General features: G+C 31.3%; 2 protein-coding genes across 3 annotated transcripts in view; one reads left to right on the forward strand and one right to left on the reverse strand.

Annotated features, from left to right (window-relative positions):
* Positions 1–3943, forward strand: part of LOC113517760 (dynein axonemal heavy chain 6) — a 67025-nt gene extending 63082 nt beyond the window's left edge. The window contains exons 63-67 of the mRNA XM_026902507.3: positions 195–485; positions 936–1088; positions 1165–1362; positions 1709–1832; positions 2650–3943. Of these exons, the coding sequence (XP_026758308.2) occupies positions 195–485; positions 936–1088; positions 1165–1362; positions 1709–1832; positions 2650–2879 (996 nt within the window). The 3' untranslated portion in view covers positions 2880–3943. The remainder of the gene's footprint in view (positions 1–194; positions 486–935; positions 1089–1164; positions 1363–1708; positions 1833–2649) is intronic.
* Positions 3944–4994: 1051 nt separating this feature from the next.
* Positions 4995–17359, reverse strand: part of LOC113518891 (WW domain-containing adapter protein with coiled-coil homolog) — a 30618-nt gene continuing 18253 nt past the window's right edge. Inside the window, exons 5-10 of one of the 2 annotated variants that reach the window (XM_026903926.3) lie at positions 15571–15723; positions 15307–15464; positions 14422–14662; positions 13155–13300; positions 11981–12108; positions 4995–11613 (exon numbers count right to left, since the gene is read on the reverse strand). In XM_026903926.3, the coding sequence (XP_026759727.1) occupies positions 11538–11613; positions 11981–12108; positions 13155–13300; positions 14422–14662; positions 15307–15464; positions 15571–15723 (902 nt within the window). In that variant the 3' untranslated portion in view covers positions 4995–11537. Of the gene's footprint in view, positions 11614–11980; positions 12109–13154; positions 13301–14421; positions 14663–15306; positions 15465–15564; positions 15724–17359 lie in introns of both variants that reach the window. The other variant, XM_026903919.3, reaches the window with a different exon arrangement.

Below are 17359 nucleotides of genomic sequence, written 5' to 3' on the forward strand. Positions count from 1 at the left end.
GCTAAATCTATAGTGTTTGAACAATCTGGTTATACCGTCCTTTTTTACTGGATAACCTCTTTTGGAATCACTCTCCCTATTTATATCCCAAAGGATTTTTTGTTTACATCAATTTTTCTATTACGTAACCTACAATAATACATAATACATACAATAATAAATAATACATAATATATTTATTGTGATTTCTCTAGAACAAGGAAACGAATACACTGATTCAGACTATAGTGGATGTCCAACCAAGATCAGGTGGTGGAGGTACAGATGAAACGCCAGAACAAATAGTGTGGCGTATTTGTGATCAAACACGCGCAAACATTTCTACGAAGATTGACAAATCGCTGATCAACCCTGAACTAATGCAGCGTGACGACATGGGTCAATTGAACTCGCTCACTACTGTACTGCTACATGAAACAGACAGATTTAATACACTTCTTGCATTAATACACTCTTCGCTAAATGAACTTCAGAAAGCAATTAAGGTAAATAATAATCGAGCATATGAAAATCTAATTAATACTTATATTATATATCTAATTAAAATATAATGAAATCTAATTAGATACATGTAGAAGAGGACCACCAGATATCAGTAGGAATTCTAAATCAGTTTTTGTTAGGTTATGTATCTTACAATATATATATATATATATGTATATATATATATAGGCTCGCTTGATGGTAAACGTAGTATATATTATGGAATGTCATTCCATTCCATTCCATTTATGTCTTGGAATATCATGAATCCTTTAATTATGTGGTGAAGTTCGTTAATAGGTAATGTCAATTTACTAAAGAAACGGTAAAATTCTAGGTAATTTACGATTTCCGCGATAGGATATCTATGTCCAAAAATATAAAGAATTTCTTACTATAACCACCGATGGCTCGCACCTGTCCAGTATTTATACTTCATATTTTAATTGCAGGGAATGGTTGTTATGTCGGAAGCATTTGAAGAAGTATTTAACGCTTTCTTAAATAATAGGGTTCCAGCGATGTGGCATAAGAAAGGTTACAATTCACTGAAATCTCTTGGCAGCTGGATTCACGATTTAATTCTCAGAGTAGATTTTATCGAGGTTATACTACTATACTAGTTCAGTTTGTGTAAAGTAAAATTGTATATTTATTAACTTTATTTAAAAAACATTACAGAAATGGCTGATAGACGGCAAGCAGCCTAGTAGCTGGGTATCAGGCTTGTTTTTCCCACAAGGCCTACTGACTGGCTCGCTGCAGTCGTACGCGCGTCGATATCGAGTGCCTATTGACGCACTTATGTTTGACTTCGAACCAATTCCATTTTTCCTTTCGCAAGAAGATATATACACGCAAAATAAGAAGAAAACTAAAGTAACATTTTATCACATTCAAATAGTTTACCAAAGACTAGTAGCGTGAATTGCTGGTTTGACTTTTGATCAAAACAATTTAGAAACGATTATCCATAAGACTGTAATATATTTATGATGTTCGTGACGCAGTGTCACATACATGTGAGGTAGGCAAATCGCGTTACTTTATACGCGAGTAAGGTTAGGCCAATCAAAGAAATTAAAATATGTACTAATCAAGTCTTATTGTTCTAAGTTATGTCCACAAATCTTCATTGTCTGATTATTATAGGTATGATTGAATAGCAATACTAGTGATTGCTTAAACATTTTCTTTAATACATGGCGCTCGTTATACTGTACAGGATGAAGGACCAGATGTGTATGGCGACTTGGTGCTGCCAGAAGATGGTGTCAATATCCATGGTTTGTTTATTGACGCAGGGCGTTGGGATATGCAGAATAATTGTCTAGTGGACGCATTACCAGGTATGTTGTTAAGAGAGAACAAGTGTAACCAATTCATTAACATTATCATCTCTCCATTGTCGACTGATTATATGTGATTCTAGTCCCAGTCGACATAACAAAGTTGCTAGCAACCTTCTTGCAGTCTCTCCTGAAAACGATCGTGGTTAATTCCTAGAGCAACCGATCCGACCTCGTCGAGGGGATAGTAATAGGCTCTAACAACCCAACCCATTGTTAGAAGGGGGAAAAGAACTGTTACTAGTGAGATCTGACAGCGCCATTACTAGCAATATACTTTAACAGGACGACCTCCACGTGGTTCCTCCTCGAAACCACAGTGGTTAATCCTTGAATTCGTCACGATAGACTAAGGGGCTTCTATACCATTTTCACCTATAAAAAAGACCTGACTTCTTCGACAGCTTTTCATCCTACCCCGCGATTGTACACTGCCTAAGTGGATGTAGTATTTCAATTCTCATCCATAATAAATTAGCTCGTTAACAATTTATTGTCTCTATGGCGTTGGGGGCTTATATAATATAAATATGTGATCATCGTCAGTAATATCTATACTTTTTTAAGCTTAATTAGTTTATTACCTGCGGAAATCGGCAGATGCATAGCATTCAACCGTTCTTTATGGAGGGTTGGCCACTGAATTCACCATTTGCTTAACTTACCTCTGAAAATATAAATATGTACTAATTTCATAGTTTTATGTGGTTTTTATTATGCCAACTGTATATCGGAATAATAAAAAATCTGTATATTAGACAATAATTGGATTGAAGCATTTGTATTTTTATAAGAGAATTATATTTGATTTCTAAAGGGCAAATGAACCCGCCATTGCCGGTGGTTTGGTTCAAACCTGTATTGGAATTGCCAAAGCCGGATCCACGGTACGACGCTCCACTGTACAAGACATCAGAGCGTGCTGGCACTCTGTCTACCACAGGCCACAGTACTAACTTCGTGCTGTCAGTCTTGCTGCCTGCCAGTGAACCATCACCGTTCTGGATTATAAGGGGCACCGCCTTACTCACACAAATCACTGACTAAATTTATACGTCTTGCCTTAGAACTAGACCTATATTACGTATAGCATTTATTAATGAAACTTCATGAATTAGTTGGCCCCTTATTCATAAAAACGTCAAACCTCTCATAAACCTATTTTAGCTTTTGAACTGTTGTGTCTTTCTTTTACACTAAATTCCCAATTTAAAAAAATAACAAATCAGGAGTATATTTGTAGAAGGTTTAACCCTTAAAAGCCTGATTTTTTTTAAATCAAATAATAAAATATATAAGTATCCTTTACTGTTTCTATATTTAAATTTATTTTACAATGAAACAATGCAAACCTCTGTATTAAATTTGAAACTTCAGGCATTTAAGGGTTAAGAAAATAAATAACACTCATATAGTAATATACTCACTTATCTAATATTATTGGAACATTTATCTATAAAGATGATGGCCCACCTGAAACATATCCTTCACAGAGTACATTGTAACGTAAATACTAATAGCCTATTTGTTAATACTAATATGTAATTAACACATGACCCATATTATTTGTATCACAAAAATAAATTTGAATTGAAATTACCTAATTAAATTTGGTATTGTAATTCCAAAGTAAAATAGAATTAATTTCGAATTTAAGAACATAAGATTTTCATTATGACTGTAATTTTTAAAATAACTATACAAGCATTAAAATGTAGCTATTGTTAGGGTCCCGTCGTCAACTGGCCAATAAGGTTGTCCTCAAAATTACCCTTATATTTCTCTATTGAATTATTAATGGCAACATAGTTTCTATTATAAATTCAATAGAGAAATATTAATGTTAATTTAATGGTTCTAATTGGAAAAACTACCTTTACTAAGTTTAAATAATATGTGTAGGTAGGGTAGGTACGCACTCAATCAATTAAGTCAATTAACACAAATTAACCCTCACTGACGTGTATCATATCGAAGTTTAAAAATAATAAATGTTCCTATAATGTTTATTTACCTATTATAAAAATAATATAATTTTTATTGAGTATGAATTGTTTTTGTGGACTACCGAAACAACTGTTCACATAAACATGGTATTTTGAATGATTTGTATGCAATAGTACAATATTGTAGATTTGTTATATTCTTATGTTAATATCTATTATTTTAATTTGGAATATATTATCTACATTACACTATATTTTATTTACTGTCACTACTAATATTTGCATGGTATGAATCTTATTGAATGGAAACTGAAGCAGCACCTTGACTCCTAAAAGTTTACCACACCATGGAAAATGGGAGTGACAGGAAGCTGTATATAAATTTATTAACTACTGAGCCTATTTAAGTCAGTTAACTGTTAATGACATAAATAGCCGCTGACTTCTGTAAAATCGTTGACATTTTAATGAAACTTGGTTTGAATGAAAGATGAGTGAAAATATAATACAATGGACCTGGGTTATTGCTATCAGTTAGCCGTAATTGTTGCCGCATGACAACCCTTACTTGTGGGTTATCTTTTAGCTTTTTGTTACCTTATATATAAAAGTAAAAAGCCTGACCCTTTCCTTTCCCTTAGGTGTCGTAAAAGGCGATTGGGTTGGGTTCTAGCATTCACCCAACGTGATGAATACCACAATCAATCACAATGGTTTCCAGAGGTAACGACATAGAGGTCGACCTGGCAGGCTACGTCACTGCCAATAGAGCTATTAAACTTCTTTTTCTTCCTCCGTTTAGTGCAAAACTTATCAAAAATCATGATGGGTTTACCAAATTTACTAAATTAATTCTTCTCGCCTGACAATGCTGGGTTGCGGCTAAATGAAAGCAGGTAACCCACGTGCATTGTATTATATTTTTGACCATCTTTCATTTAAACCAAGTTTTATTAATAAGTTTTATATCTACAGAAGTCAATGACAGGATCTTGGACTATAAGCTACCTAAGTTATTGGTAGGACGGATTATTAACCTTAGTTCCAATACCTATGATACTTCAAAAGCGTAAACTTTAAACGCAATTTCATATTACTAGGAAGATGATGATAGGTAACAAATAGTTTAATGAAATTGCTTTCAGTTGTGTATACGTTTTATTTTCAATTTATTCTAGTTGTACATATTAACTATTTAATGTATTAAAGGCGGATAATTGATACTAATGATTTTATTTGAAACTGATTTATTTAATCTGGTTAAATCTTCGTATCTCGAACATATCAGAAAGTAATGTACGACAGTTATGGAAACATGGAAAGAAAATGTAAGATGAAGAGAGTCCTGTGTGGAGGCGACATACAAAGTCATATTTTTCATATTTATTATACTAGGTTACGGCGGGCAAATTAACAAGTCTCTTTACAAATACAGCAATAATCAAGTGAGCGACGAAACGAGAAATTAGCCACACACGCCCAATACACGACAAATGTTGTTCGAACACAATTGTTATGCTCAGTATAGTTGTTTTTACCACATGAACTTCCACATTCCATAATGAATCTAATTGTAAATGCAATTTTCTGATGGTAAATATAATAGCCAATTCAAATATTTAATTTAAGGCCAACGCCATCGAGGGATATTTGGCCGCGGAAATATGAAAATATTATATTTTGTCCCTCGAGGGTAAAGATACATCGCAGAAGACGTACAAACATTGTACGCTTGGAAATTAATGAAATTGCAATACTAAGAGTAGACAATTTTTTTGAGATAGTACATGCATTAAAATCTGAGTTTGGAGAGGAAGAAAAAAAAAGATAAAACAGAGAATTTTTCAATTAATAAATCTTATCAATTTTTAAAATATTATTAATAATAATAATTAATTCTTAATAATTTTTAAAATAATAATAATCATTAAAATCAGTAACTAGAACTAAAATATATCATTAGTAATCACGAAACTAGAGTATCTAATTTCTAACATTGAACATTGTGCTAGTCAGTTTGTGTAATAGAATTAAAATACATTCAGAATAATTATAAAATTCCCTACGTAACGCCTAACACTGACCGAAATCCGGAATTGGCTTTAAGGTGTTGTTGTAAGCGACGTACTTTTTCGAACACTCGCGTCGATTTATACATATGCTCGCCCTTCTTGTCTTCGCAAATTCGGCGAAGCTTTCTTTACAACGCTCGGTTTCTCTGCGATGCGATGTTTGTATTTGATCAAGAAAACATATGTTAAGGACTGTCCGTCGATTGCGTAGGCCTTTAAAGAAAGATAAATTCTGGATTTCTATATTAATTGTGTTATAGTTTATTTAAAACTATACGATAGTTAATATAAAGAACGACATTATGACAAGAGTTAAAATTCAGTCGTTACGCGATTCTTAAATTTCCAATTATTTTATATTTCGAGAAACTATCTTGTAGAAACGCCGATATAATGAATTCACTTTAATTAAAAATAATGATGATTCTATCATCATTTACTCATCTCATCATGAAGACATCTGAAAACTCAATTATATTAATTGGAGTGAATTCTGAAGCGCCTTGTCTGTAACATATCTGTTTAAATTTCATAGTTTTATAGACCACCATAAATTAAATTTATAATAATTTTTATTTAAATTTACTTGAAATTTAGTTCTTTTTGGCTCTCATAAAAGCATAAAGATTTTGTTGTGATAATAAACTGCAATTTTAATTTTCGTGACAGATTTAGAAAAATGGTGCTTCAGAATCGACCCCGTTATATACAAGCTAACATAAATAATATATGGGGCTTTCTTCTTTTCTATCAACAAGACATGTCTATTTACAAAAATAAAAAGTTATACTTCCAAAATATTTAGAATCTTAATTATTTTTCTAACAAAAAATATTTTGACTGTGCAATGATTATAGTAACAATAAAACTATTTACTATAATTCGTTTTTACAAAATATCTGTGACAGATACACAAAAAGTGTGATAGAGATGTTTTACGCACATATAGATAAAGTGCGTCCCGTGAAAAAATTATATAGAACTTTATAATATAAAAAGTTTATTGTATTCCTTAAATATATAATAGTAAAAATTTACATAATTATTTCAATTAGTAAATAGAAAAAAATTATGTCCTGTCCCCCGATGTATATGATTTTTATTGCTACCTCTGTCACACACTTTATGAAACAATGAACAATAGCAATTTATAACTGCATCGTTAGGCAACAGCACGATATCCTCTTCTCCTTGGACCTATGCCATGCATCGCTACACCCTAGCGAGTCAAGTCTGTTATCCACACGTAAGGAAAGAAAATGCGTGAGTTTATTCCGCATCCGCTCTGTCAACTGCATTACTATTTTCAAATATTATTGTAATTTCTGTTTTTAACATTATTGTTTCCTGGTAAATATTTCATATACGCTCAGTGTAAAATTAGTTAATTATTCAATGCAAAATTAGCTGATTAATTTTACTGTTTTACACATCTGTTACAAAAAAATGTAAAAACGTAACGAAATGGTAGGACTGATGTCGGAATAGTAATTTTTGTATGGAATTCAGAGTCCTAATTGATTTTTATTAAAGATAATTATTATTTTTCTTATGTTGGTTAAAATGAAAAACGTTGTTGTTGTGAAAAAAATCTAAACTGAAAAAGTTTCGAAAAAGAAAAATGATCTTGTTTTTATAAAATCCTTACATTTACCAACTCACATTGGTAAATCTTAAGATTTTCTGATAAAACTTCAGATTTACCAATGTGCAGGCTTTTACAGTAACATATATAATTTATAAAAAATAATCCCACCTCCGAAGACAGTCAAAAGAGGACGGCACGTTTATTACGAATTTTGAAATAAAAAAATAAATTAGAGATATAAAAAAGATAGAATAAAAAAGACTAATAATCTACCAAATGATCTAAGAGAAATATTATTATTTCTTATTGTTTCCCAAAGTTTAAACATGTTCAAGGGTTAATTTTTACGTCGGTTATTTAGTAGCTACCACTTCCTCACTTTGTCAACTACTCTGTCACAAACGTGTCCCCTCATAAATAAACGTTCAAAGTAATATATGATTTAATTATATTTAATAAAATACCGTTTTCCACTATTCAATACTAACCACAGAAATTCTTAACCAAATTTTGAATCAACTTATTTGATAGCTTGCATAACATTTACAAATAAATAATTCTAGTTAAGTAATAAAAAATCGAGATCTAGTTTTGCTTGACAACTAATATATTAAAACATTACTGTGACAGAGGTCTTTATTTTTGGTTATCATTCCAACGAAAGCAGAAATTTAATAAAAATATGAATTCGCTGCATTATATATTTTACAAATCTACAGTATTTGCCCAATAATTTAAAATACGTTTTTATAAATAAAATACATATTTATATTTTTAACAAATCTAAAAATTTATCACTCAGATTGTCGATAGAAAAGAAATACATCCCATATAACATTATTTTTTATCAGAACGATTGATATATCGACAATATGTGATAATGGTACTGGAAATTAAGTGCATGACATAATATCTGCAATAATGCTCCAATGACATTATCATTTTTACTCACGACATGTTATATACTAGATGTTCTTGCTTGCCCTCTACTTCGTCCGCGTAGACCACTTTTAGATGGTGTTTCAAAATAAAACATATATCAGATTTCAAGTTACACCTTCAGAAACACAACTGTAAAAACAGCATCCAATTTCGTACAGTAGTTTTTGTAACGATGTAAGCAAAAGTTAAAAAAAAAAGTTTTACCGTCTATTGGTCTTAATAAGCAATAATTTTCATTAATCCCTCATATTTTTTTTAAATTTCTTCCACGTACAGACATCGTATAATCACAATTTTATTACATTAGTAATATTATATGAAATTATTTATACTTCGGTTCATATTAGAATCAGCCATCGTGTTGATTATTATTTATCTTACTTAAATTTTGTCTGTCTCTCTATATGTTTATTCCGGCATCCCGCAAAAACTACTGCATCAAATTGGATACGGTTTTCATAGTTATATTCCTGAATTTGACATAAAATCTATATATTTAATATGTTTTCTGACTTTTAAAATCCACACAAATGAAGTAGAGGGCATATAGCTAGTTGGTGTTTAATAAAATCCTAAACTGAATCATTATAAATTCGGCTTAGCTACAGCATTGGATAAGGAAAAATTAAAATCTCACTATTTGATTTACTCAGAACTATTCTGAACGCATGCTTTCACAAAATAATTTTATTATTATATTTTAATTTTAAATGTTCTAAAATCTGCGTAAACATTTACTTTTCTAAAAAACTAGCAAGTAGAAATATATAAAACGTTCGAATTATGTAAAAAATTATAGTGGATAGTCGCATCACACGGTAAATATAAATTCTATAAATTATAAGAGACCTGCATCAAAGGGCCCTAAAATTAAAATTACGTGATTATAAACAGTGTGCACCTAACAGTAATTGATATTATTATATTATCTCCACACAGACCTACATACATATAATTATTATTAACTATTATTACATGTGAAAGTGAATGAATATCACAGTACTTATTTCTGTTAATTTACAATAGACTGTTTTGAAATGTAATTATATTATATCTATATTAAAAGAAATAAAAACCTAGAGCGGAGTTTGTTTTATCTAACTAATGATTCGCTAATATTACTCGTGTAAACAAATACAGTTTCCCTTGGCTTCGCTTTCGTTTGTGTCGCACTCATGCAAAATATTGTGATCAATATTAATTAAGCTTACATTATTTTTCGAAAACAACTAATATAAAACTACACGACTTTCTGACTGCTATATCTATTATTATAAAATACCAGGTTTTTACAAAGTTTACACATTGATTAGTTAAAAAATTAACATTGGTTGATAAAGTAATTCCCTGTTGTGAGTGAGCAACGTGAATTTAACTAAATGGTCGCTATTGCTTTACGGCATGCATAAAGGCTAGTATAAGAACTATAGAAAAAACAATAATTTTCTAAGAAAGTATTATTTTAATAATTTATTCTTTACAATAAACACATTACAAAACACTATACCCTTATAACTGACCGATGAATTATAAGTAATAAACTGACTGTATAATGAATTAAGTGGAAAATTTATCAGCCACCGGTATTTCAATTTAAATAATTGTAAACATAATTAAATATTATATCACCAAATAAAATATTTTTTGTTTTTAATAAACATTAACCAATGTTGCGGTATCACGCATTCGCTCCTCATTTGTTGACGCGCGCCGCGTCGTGTTGCATATCAACTTAACCTACCTACTATAAAAAATAATTTCATTTAATAATTCAATTGGAAAATTAATTAATTTGATTATAAAGGATATATTCATGGTACACATGGCGAATTTTTGCGGCGATACAGTCATGAAACACTCACATATTTATACTATTATCTACAATGTTTCTGGCAAATAAATTGCATTTCATTTCTATTCTTTGCATTTCTCTGCATTCTAAATTAGTATAATTATCACTTTAAAAGTATATATAACAACATTATGATCGCACAGTTTAGTAAATTAATATGTTAGATATTCAATAAATACATAAAATCTTGCCATATATATTTGGATAACGGGTTGTAATGATAGTCTGTAATGATGTTACAATTGTGTGTCTGTCAGGAAACTTTAACCTATTGGAGTTGCTAACCAGCTAATATGTGATAAGCATTTGAGCTGATTAGAAAATCAAACGTTTAAAATTTCTTAACATTATAATATGTATATATTCTTTGCAACAGGTCAAACTGGCAATCAGTATTAAATCAAGATGCAAAGCTGTGTGCCTCTGCAATTATTATAGACATGGCAGAAATATTTATCTAATTACATGCACGTTCTGCCTAAAACAAGTTAAAATTTCTGAAAGGTTCATACACAATTAGAGAATTATATTGAAACTCAAATACATACACAAAAATCAATCACTAAGCTCAAATAAAAAAACAACAGAATTTTTCAAACTCATGTTGAATTATTTAATTAAAGATTATCACTTGCCTTGAGCTTCAAACCCACACAAGGTCTAAAAAGCCACGAGATCAGGTGCCTTGAAGTCTAAACGGCTTAGATATTTATAAGACCAGTGGCCTTCACCTTACATACTATGTATGAAAACAATAAATCTAAAATTTAATTTGATACTGATAGATAATAAAATAGTCTCTTGACTAGGAAATTGCCAAGTAAACCTGTTGCATGCAGTAAATTGATAAAAGAACATTAAATCTAATAAATAAGTAATAAACAAATACATTATTAAAATTACAATCTGCATTTATAAATGAAAATTACAAATAAATTACATTCATATTCATAATAAAAATTATATCGATTGACTGTATTGCTGCTACTACACGATATCATTGATTCAATCGTTAATTGGCCTTGTGCAGTAATGCAATTTAAAATACTATTAAAACTGACGAATTCCGTCGAGTGTCACAAGAATGAATTCTTAAATGTTAACATCAAATCACACAACACAACAGTAATCGTTCGATCTAAATTACATAGAAAAAGAACGGAATGAACAATGTTTAGCATTGATGGATGAAAGTGCCCTCGAGAGGGTGGGAAATGCAGCGCGCGTAAGCGGCGGCGGCTGTGCAGATACGGACGAGTTTGTGGGGGCGGGGGCGGTCGCCATGGTCACGCCCCACCACGACTCCTAGTCCTCCGACATGAAGGAGTTTTGCGACTTAAGCTCCTCCAATCGCGATATCTGCTGCCGCAGGTACATTATCCTACGTTACAACCAAACAAGTTTATCATACCTTAGTCTTCCACTCAATATCTATAATTTAATTGAGAAAGGAATCAAAATTCTTCGGAACCGGTTTGTATGAGACAAGTTATGAAAGCGATAAAGCGAGAGATGTAAAGATAGTTGCCTTCGACACTCGGCTCTCTGTCTACTCACAAGGGACTTCACGTTAGATGTAAAATAGATATAAAAATATTTAGATATGTATACATAAGCTGATCTGTAAGATATTCTAGTGTAATAATTGCATTTAATTTTAGACTCTATCAAAACTGACATAATGTAAATACATTACGAACTTAGTATTTACTTAGTAAATATATAATATCAAACCAAAATGCACTCACTTTTGCTCCTGTAATGTAGCCTGTATCTCAGTGTGACGTACAAGCGAACGCGAACACTTCAACTCAGCGGACACTCGCGTGCACTGCAAACAACCTAGCTGATATGCCTCCTCCGTGAACTTATTGGCCTGTAATTGTAAAACAAATATTCATTAGCTTTTAGACTTTCGCATTGCATGGCTACTTGTGGCTAAAGCTAATCTGGTCGAAAATTACCATAATTTACCTAAATAACTACATTGATTCCCATCTCTTATATATCATAAACGAATGTTCTGAAGAAACAAACAATAACAAATTTTATATTTTTTGTTCCTGTTAGTTATTAAAACCTCGTCATGAGGATATTAATGGATTTTACATCAAAAGTGCTACATACAATGCAAAGTCAATAAAAGCATATAAATTCTTGTTTGTATCTATTAAGTAACTCAAATCAATATTGACAACCTAATCATAATCTATACAGGGTGTCCGGTAATGAATGGATAACCTTGAAACGTCTCATAGTTCAACTTATAGCCATCCTAAAAAAAATACGAAACAAAATATATCATAAGTAGTACCTTTGTTATCTTTATTTTAAAGAAAAGTCAATTTTTTCTATCTTATTTTACTGTCCTGATCCCTATGACCAGAAATGAATGAATTCTATTGGTTTTTTGTTATTTTATCATTATACACTAACTGTGCTGATAGATAGAAAGTGCTAGACTAGCTATTGCAGTTTTTATTTAATACGCAAACTAACTTATTTTTGAAAAATATGTAAAAAAAATTTTGTTTTAATTCATTACCGGACACCCTGTATATCTATATTTCCACCCATATTTAATAGTATCATAAACGATAACTAATCGTTCACAAGATCAAGATTTTTAGAATTTGCAAAGATCATAAATAGTATAATTGCAAAATAAAATGGAACAACAAACCTAAATTAATAAACAAACAGTAAGTCATAGCATAGTTTTATACATCTATATACTTTTCGATCTACACTTTAAACACTTCAAAGTAGTTAATTAAAAAAACACTGTATAAAAATGTATACAAAAACAACACAACAATAAGATGTCGCTTCTAATAAAATAAAAACTGCCGCTTTAGTATATTAGTAAAGATCATACAAACATGCTGTAACATATATAAAGTACAAAAAAATATCAATTACCTGCTTCTCAAGAATATCAGCTGGCCAACCCGTGACGTGTGTCGTGAGGTCAGTCCGCACATAGTTCACTAGCGAAGGAGTCAGCATTGGAGGTGCGTGGTGCAATGTACCGCCGACCACTGACGAATAACTGCCCAAGCATTCCACTGTTCCACACGGATTGTTCAATTAATTTCTATGTTAAATGTATGTGTTTAAATTTTTATTGGAACTTCATAAACTTCCTCTTTCAGAGTTAAAAAGAGAAATATCTTACAACATTTTTATCTATTTAAAAGCTTATTAATATTAATATCTCCTGCCTGTGACCGTTTTACTTATTATTATGTCAGCAATGAAGTAATAACGCCGGCATTGTTACAGTTAAATAAACAGTGCTTTTTCTATCATCATATCAGTCGTTAACTTCCCACTGCAGAACATAGGCCTCCCCCATAAGGAGGGTTTTTCCAATAGTCGCTGCTGCCAATTACGATTACGACACCCTCAGGAAAGGAAGAAGTGCCCATTCAGTGTCGGGACCACACGGCCTTTTCTAGCATAAGAGAAATATTTTTTTTAGCCTTAGTCTTCAAGAATGGCCTCACTTTGTTATATCTAAAGCGTATATCTATAGTATATAGGCAACTATTACCGTTTCCCACCAGACTGCACGTTTACCGAGTAATTATAAAATTAAATAGGCAGAATAATTAATAAATCTAAATATCCATATTTAGATATTTTATATTTTCGATGTAGCTTTTTTCTTCAAATTTAATTAATCGAATTAGTTATACCAACAGAAATAATTATCTAGTTTCAAATCAATACAATCACGTTAGTACAGTACAATAAATAAGACTTTTAAACCTGAATCTTTTATTGTTTTAAATTTCATAAATGATGTTTGCGAATACTGAGCTCTTATTATATGAATTATGAACTAATAATTTCGTAATTGATATAGATGTTTATACTCTTTCAATTTTTTATGATCCTTAGAATGACGAACAAGCCTAAAAAGACATGACACCTAAAAAGATAAGAGACAACATCTATAGACATGATACAGTATCACTAATATAGTATGCACTGTGATACCCATGGTACCACTCCCGCATTGTCATTCTTAAGAGCAATAGTCTAATGCCTGCAATTTCACTACCATATGTGTATCTCTACCTACCAAAACAAAATACGATTATGCGATTGCATGCTGCTTCATGGCAGGAACATGAATTAACTATGTTATATATTGTATATATATACAAAAATATTCACTCACTTTTTCTAGGCAGAGCTTGTTCTAAGTGCAACGGCGGTGCGTGAGGGTCCGTGTTTTCGGAATGCGTAGGCGTGGGCGGGCCTGCGTCCCGATGCGGGGTACCGGCGCCGCTCCCTAACGCGATCGCTGCATTCGTCTCGCACGCGGGCGACGCAGTTCCGTTGTTAGCAATTATCGCCGTCGTCACCGGTGGAGGTGCCGCCACAATCCTCGGTAGCGCCGCCGCGAGCAATGACCCGCTCTGTTATGATGCAAAATTTTTATTTTACAATAATAATTAGAATTAATTTCACTTTCTATTTAAACATATATTCCCACAATTTTAAATAGATTGAGTACATGAAAAGATGGTGTAACTCCTCGCTAATAAGCAGTGGTTATATATTTTAGTATCACAAACTACTATAGCAAATATCTAGTGTTTGTATTTATATTCAAAATAATCCGTCATTTCAAATAAATTGCCAGGGTAAATTCGTATATTTCCAACGGGATGTAGACATACCAAGAAAGCCACAAGAGGCAATTATTATATTGTCTTCTGAACGAACAACGTAAAGATGTACCATAAATGATACAGTATATTCTTATGATAAACAATGGTAACCACTTCTTTTTATGCCATTCCCACCACGATGTATAGAATAAAAAATATTTGTAAGTTAATATATACTGTCTGTATTTTATGCTTAAATGCAATTTAGTACAAGGACACTTTGAATCGTAAGCAATTTCCAGGGGGAAATATGAGATGAATAAAATTGCGGATTTTTTTAAGATTAGAAATATACTGACAAAAACTTGTGTGATATTTTTGTTTATGTTTGTTCAAGGTATAATAGCATATATAGATAAGATGTATACATACAATAATGTAAAACTTACCGTTTGATTTGAGTTGTCGAGTACGACGACCGGAGGGACTGCATTGTTTTCAGAGTTATTCCGAACCGTTGAATTCGTTTCTCTGGCTCCATATGAATTCTCTGAGAGGGGTGTACTCCTATCTGGAGATATGTCCATGTCTTGTAATGATTGTCCATCTATAAAAGAAAAATTTACTTATTAAAACATTTACACCTAATAATACCTTTAAACATAATATGTATCATAAAAAAATAATAAATTTCAGCGCTAACGCACCTTTACCTTCGTGTGCAGACGTCGAATGTTTTGGTCTTGTTCGGTCATACGCCTCTTCATCTCTATTATTCCAATATCTCTCTGAGGTATTATTAGTTCTTTTACTAGATTTATCAGACTCCCTTCTCCCCGACCGCGAACTTGACCTTTTTTCGCGATCTAAATAATAAACCATTACATTTAAAGGTGATTTAAGCTAGACGAAACTGCAGCGTATGGAATAAGTAGATCGTCTTACTCAGATCAGTGCATGCATTTAAATTTTTACTATTGGACTAGGGGAACAAAATATAAAAACTTTTCTATGGCGAAAACTACCAATGAGCCTTTTGTATTTAGAAACGTGTTTTTTTTTTTTTTTATCTTTAACAGTAATACATAGAATATAGAAATATTTGAAATATTATATAAATAAACGTTACAATCGTGAAGTTATTGAGGGAATATCGACCATTCAATGCTAAATTATGTGAATTATGAACTGACCACACCGTTGTTATGTTAAATTATTATTTAACCGCAATGGGCATGTGAAGAGAAGCTCGCGGTTCATATATTTTTAATATCCCATAAAAAACATAAAATGTAAAAAAATACCAACCCTCACTATGCAGCTTTTCCACTAAAAAAAGTTATAGCATCTTAGTATAAAATCAGTTTCATTTATAGACATTGTATCAATATACGATATCTTTATTTCTATATTAATTATAATGACTTGGCAATTAGATTGCAATTGCAACATATGCTACTAATAAAATACTTTATTCCTTAAATGCACTATTTATTTAGATTTACTTACTAATCGAAATAGTATATTTTTAATTAGATGTATATGTGTATACACATACAAAGATGAGAGAGATGATGAGTTACTAACTGACCCATACATTAATATATATATAACGTAGCTAAACAATATGAAGGCAATTTTAAAAATCCCACCCCTAAGGGGGTAAAACGGGGGTTGAAAATTTGTATGGAATTACGATTAGTATTTTAGGCTCTCAAAACAAAAATTAATATTTTTATTGCCTCATAAATATAAGATGACATGAATAAAAGTGTCGAGGCACTTTTTATTACTTTGAGAAAAGAAGGGTGGTTATGATCGACTTGACGGGGGCACTATCGTGCCCCTTGATAATTATTTTCAGGACATCAACTCGAGCATCATCATGTAAATCCTAAAACAAAATGGTGAATGGAAAAAAGCTAAGAAATTTTTAATAGTTTTTTAATAATTGTGTGGCTATTATTTATTTACAATATTAACCGTATATATTATCTATAATTGTTTAGAAATAATATTTCTTTGCTTTTTTAAACTAGTTGCATAGTACTTGTTATATATAAATCACTATAAGTGTATGATAACGTAATAAATAGATATCAATATTCAAAATGGCAGATTTGAGTTTTGATGCTTACTTTTTTCGGTCTCTACCTAAATTTGGTGTAAATTACTTATTTTTTTAAAGAAAAAATTTGCAACCCCACGATTTTTTTTTTCAGTACCTACACTCGAAAGCAATGAATCCGGGTCACTTAAAAAAACCTATAAATCTCGGAAAATAAGAATGATAGCTTAATTAAGTAGTGTTTAGTAGACAATTAAATCCTCCTTAATTTAAGGTATTAAAACTTCTTAGTTACTGCAAAGTTATGTCATAAAAAAATATATTTGAAAAAGGGAGACTTTCGAAGATGGAACTACGAAATAACTGCATTTGATTTTATTTTTGTTTCTAATCTGTCATTTAAGTGGGTATATAAACCATATTGATAGTGTTCA

Source organism: Galleria mellonella, unplaced genomic scaffold (genome assembly GCF_026898425.1).
Source record: "Galleria mellonella isolate WM207_F2 unplaced genomic scaffold, CSIRO_AGI_GalMel_v1 utg33, whole genome shotgun sequence".
Lineage (NCBI taxonomy): Eukaryota > Metazoa > Arthropoda > Insecta > Lepidoptera > Pyralidae > Galleria > Galleria mellonella.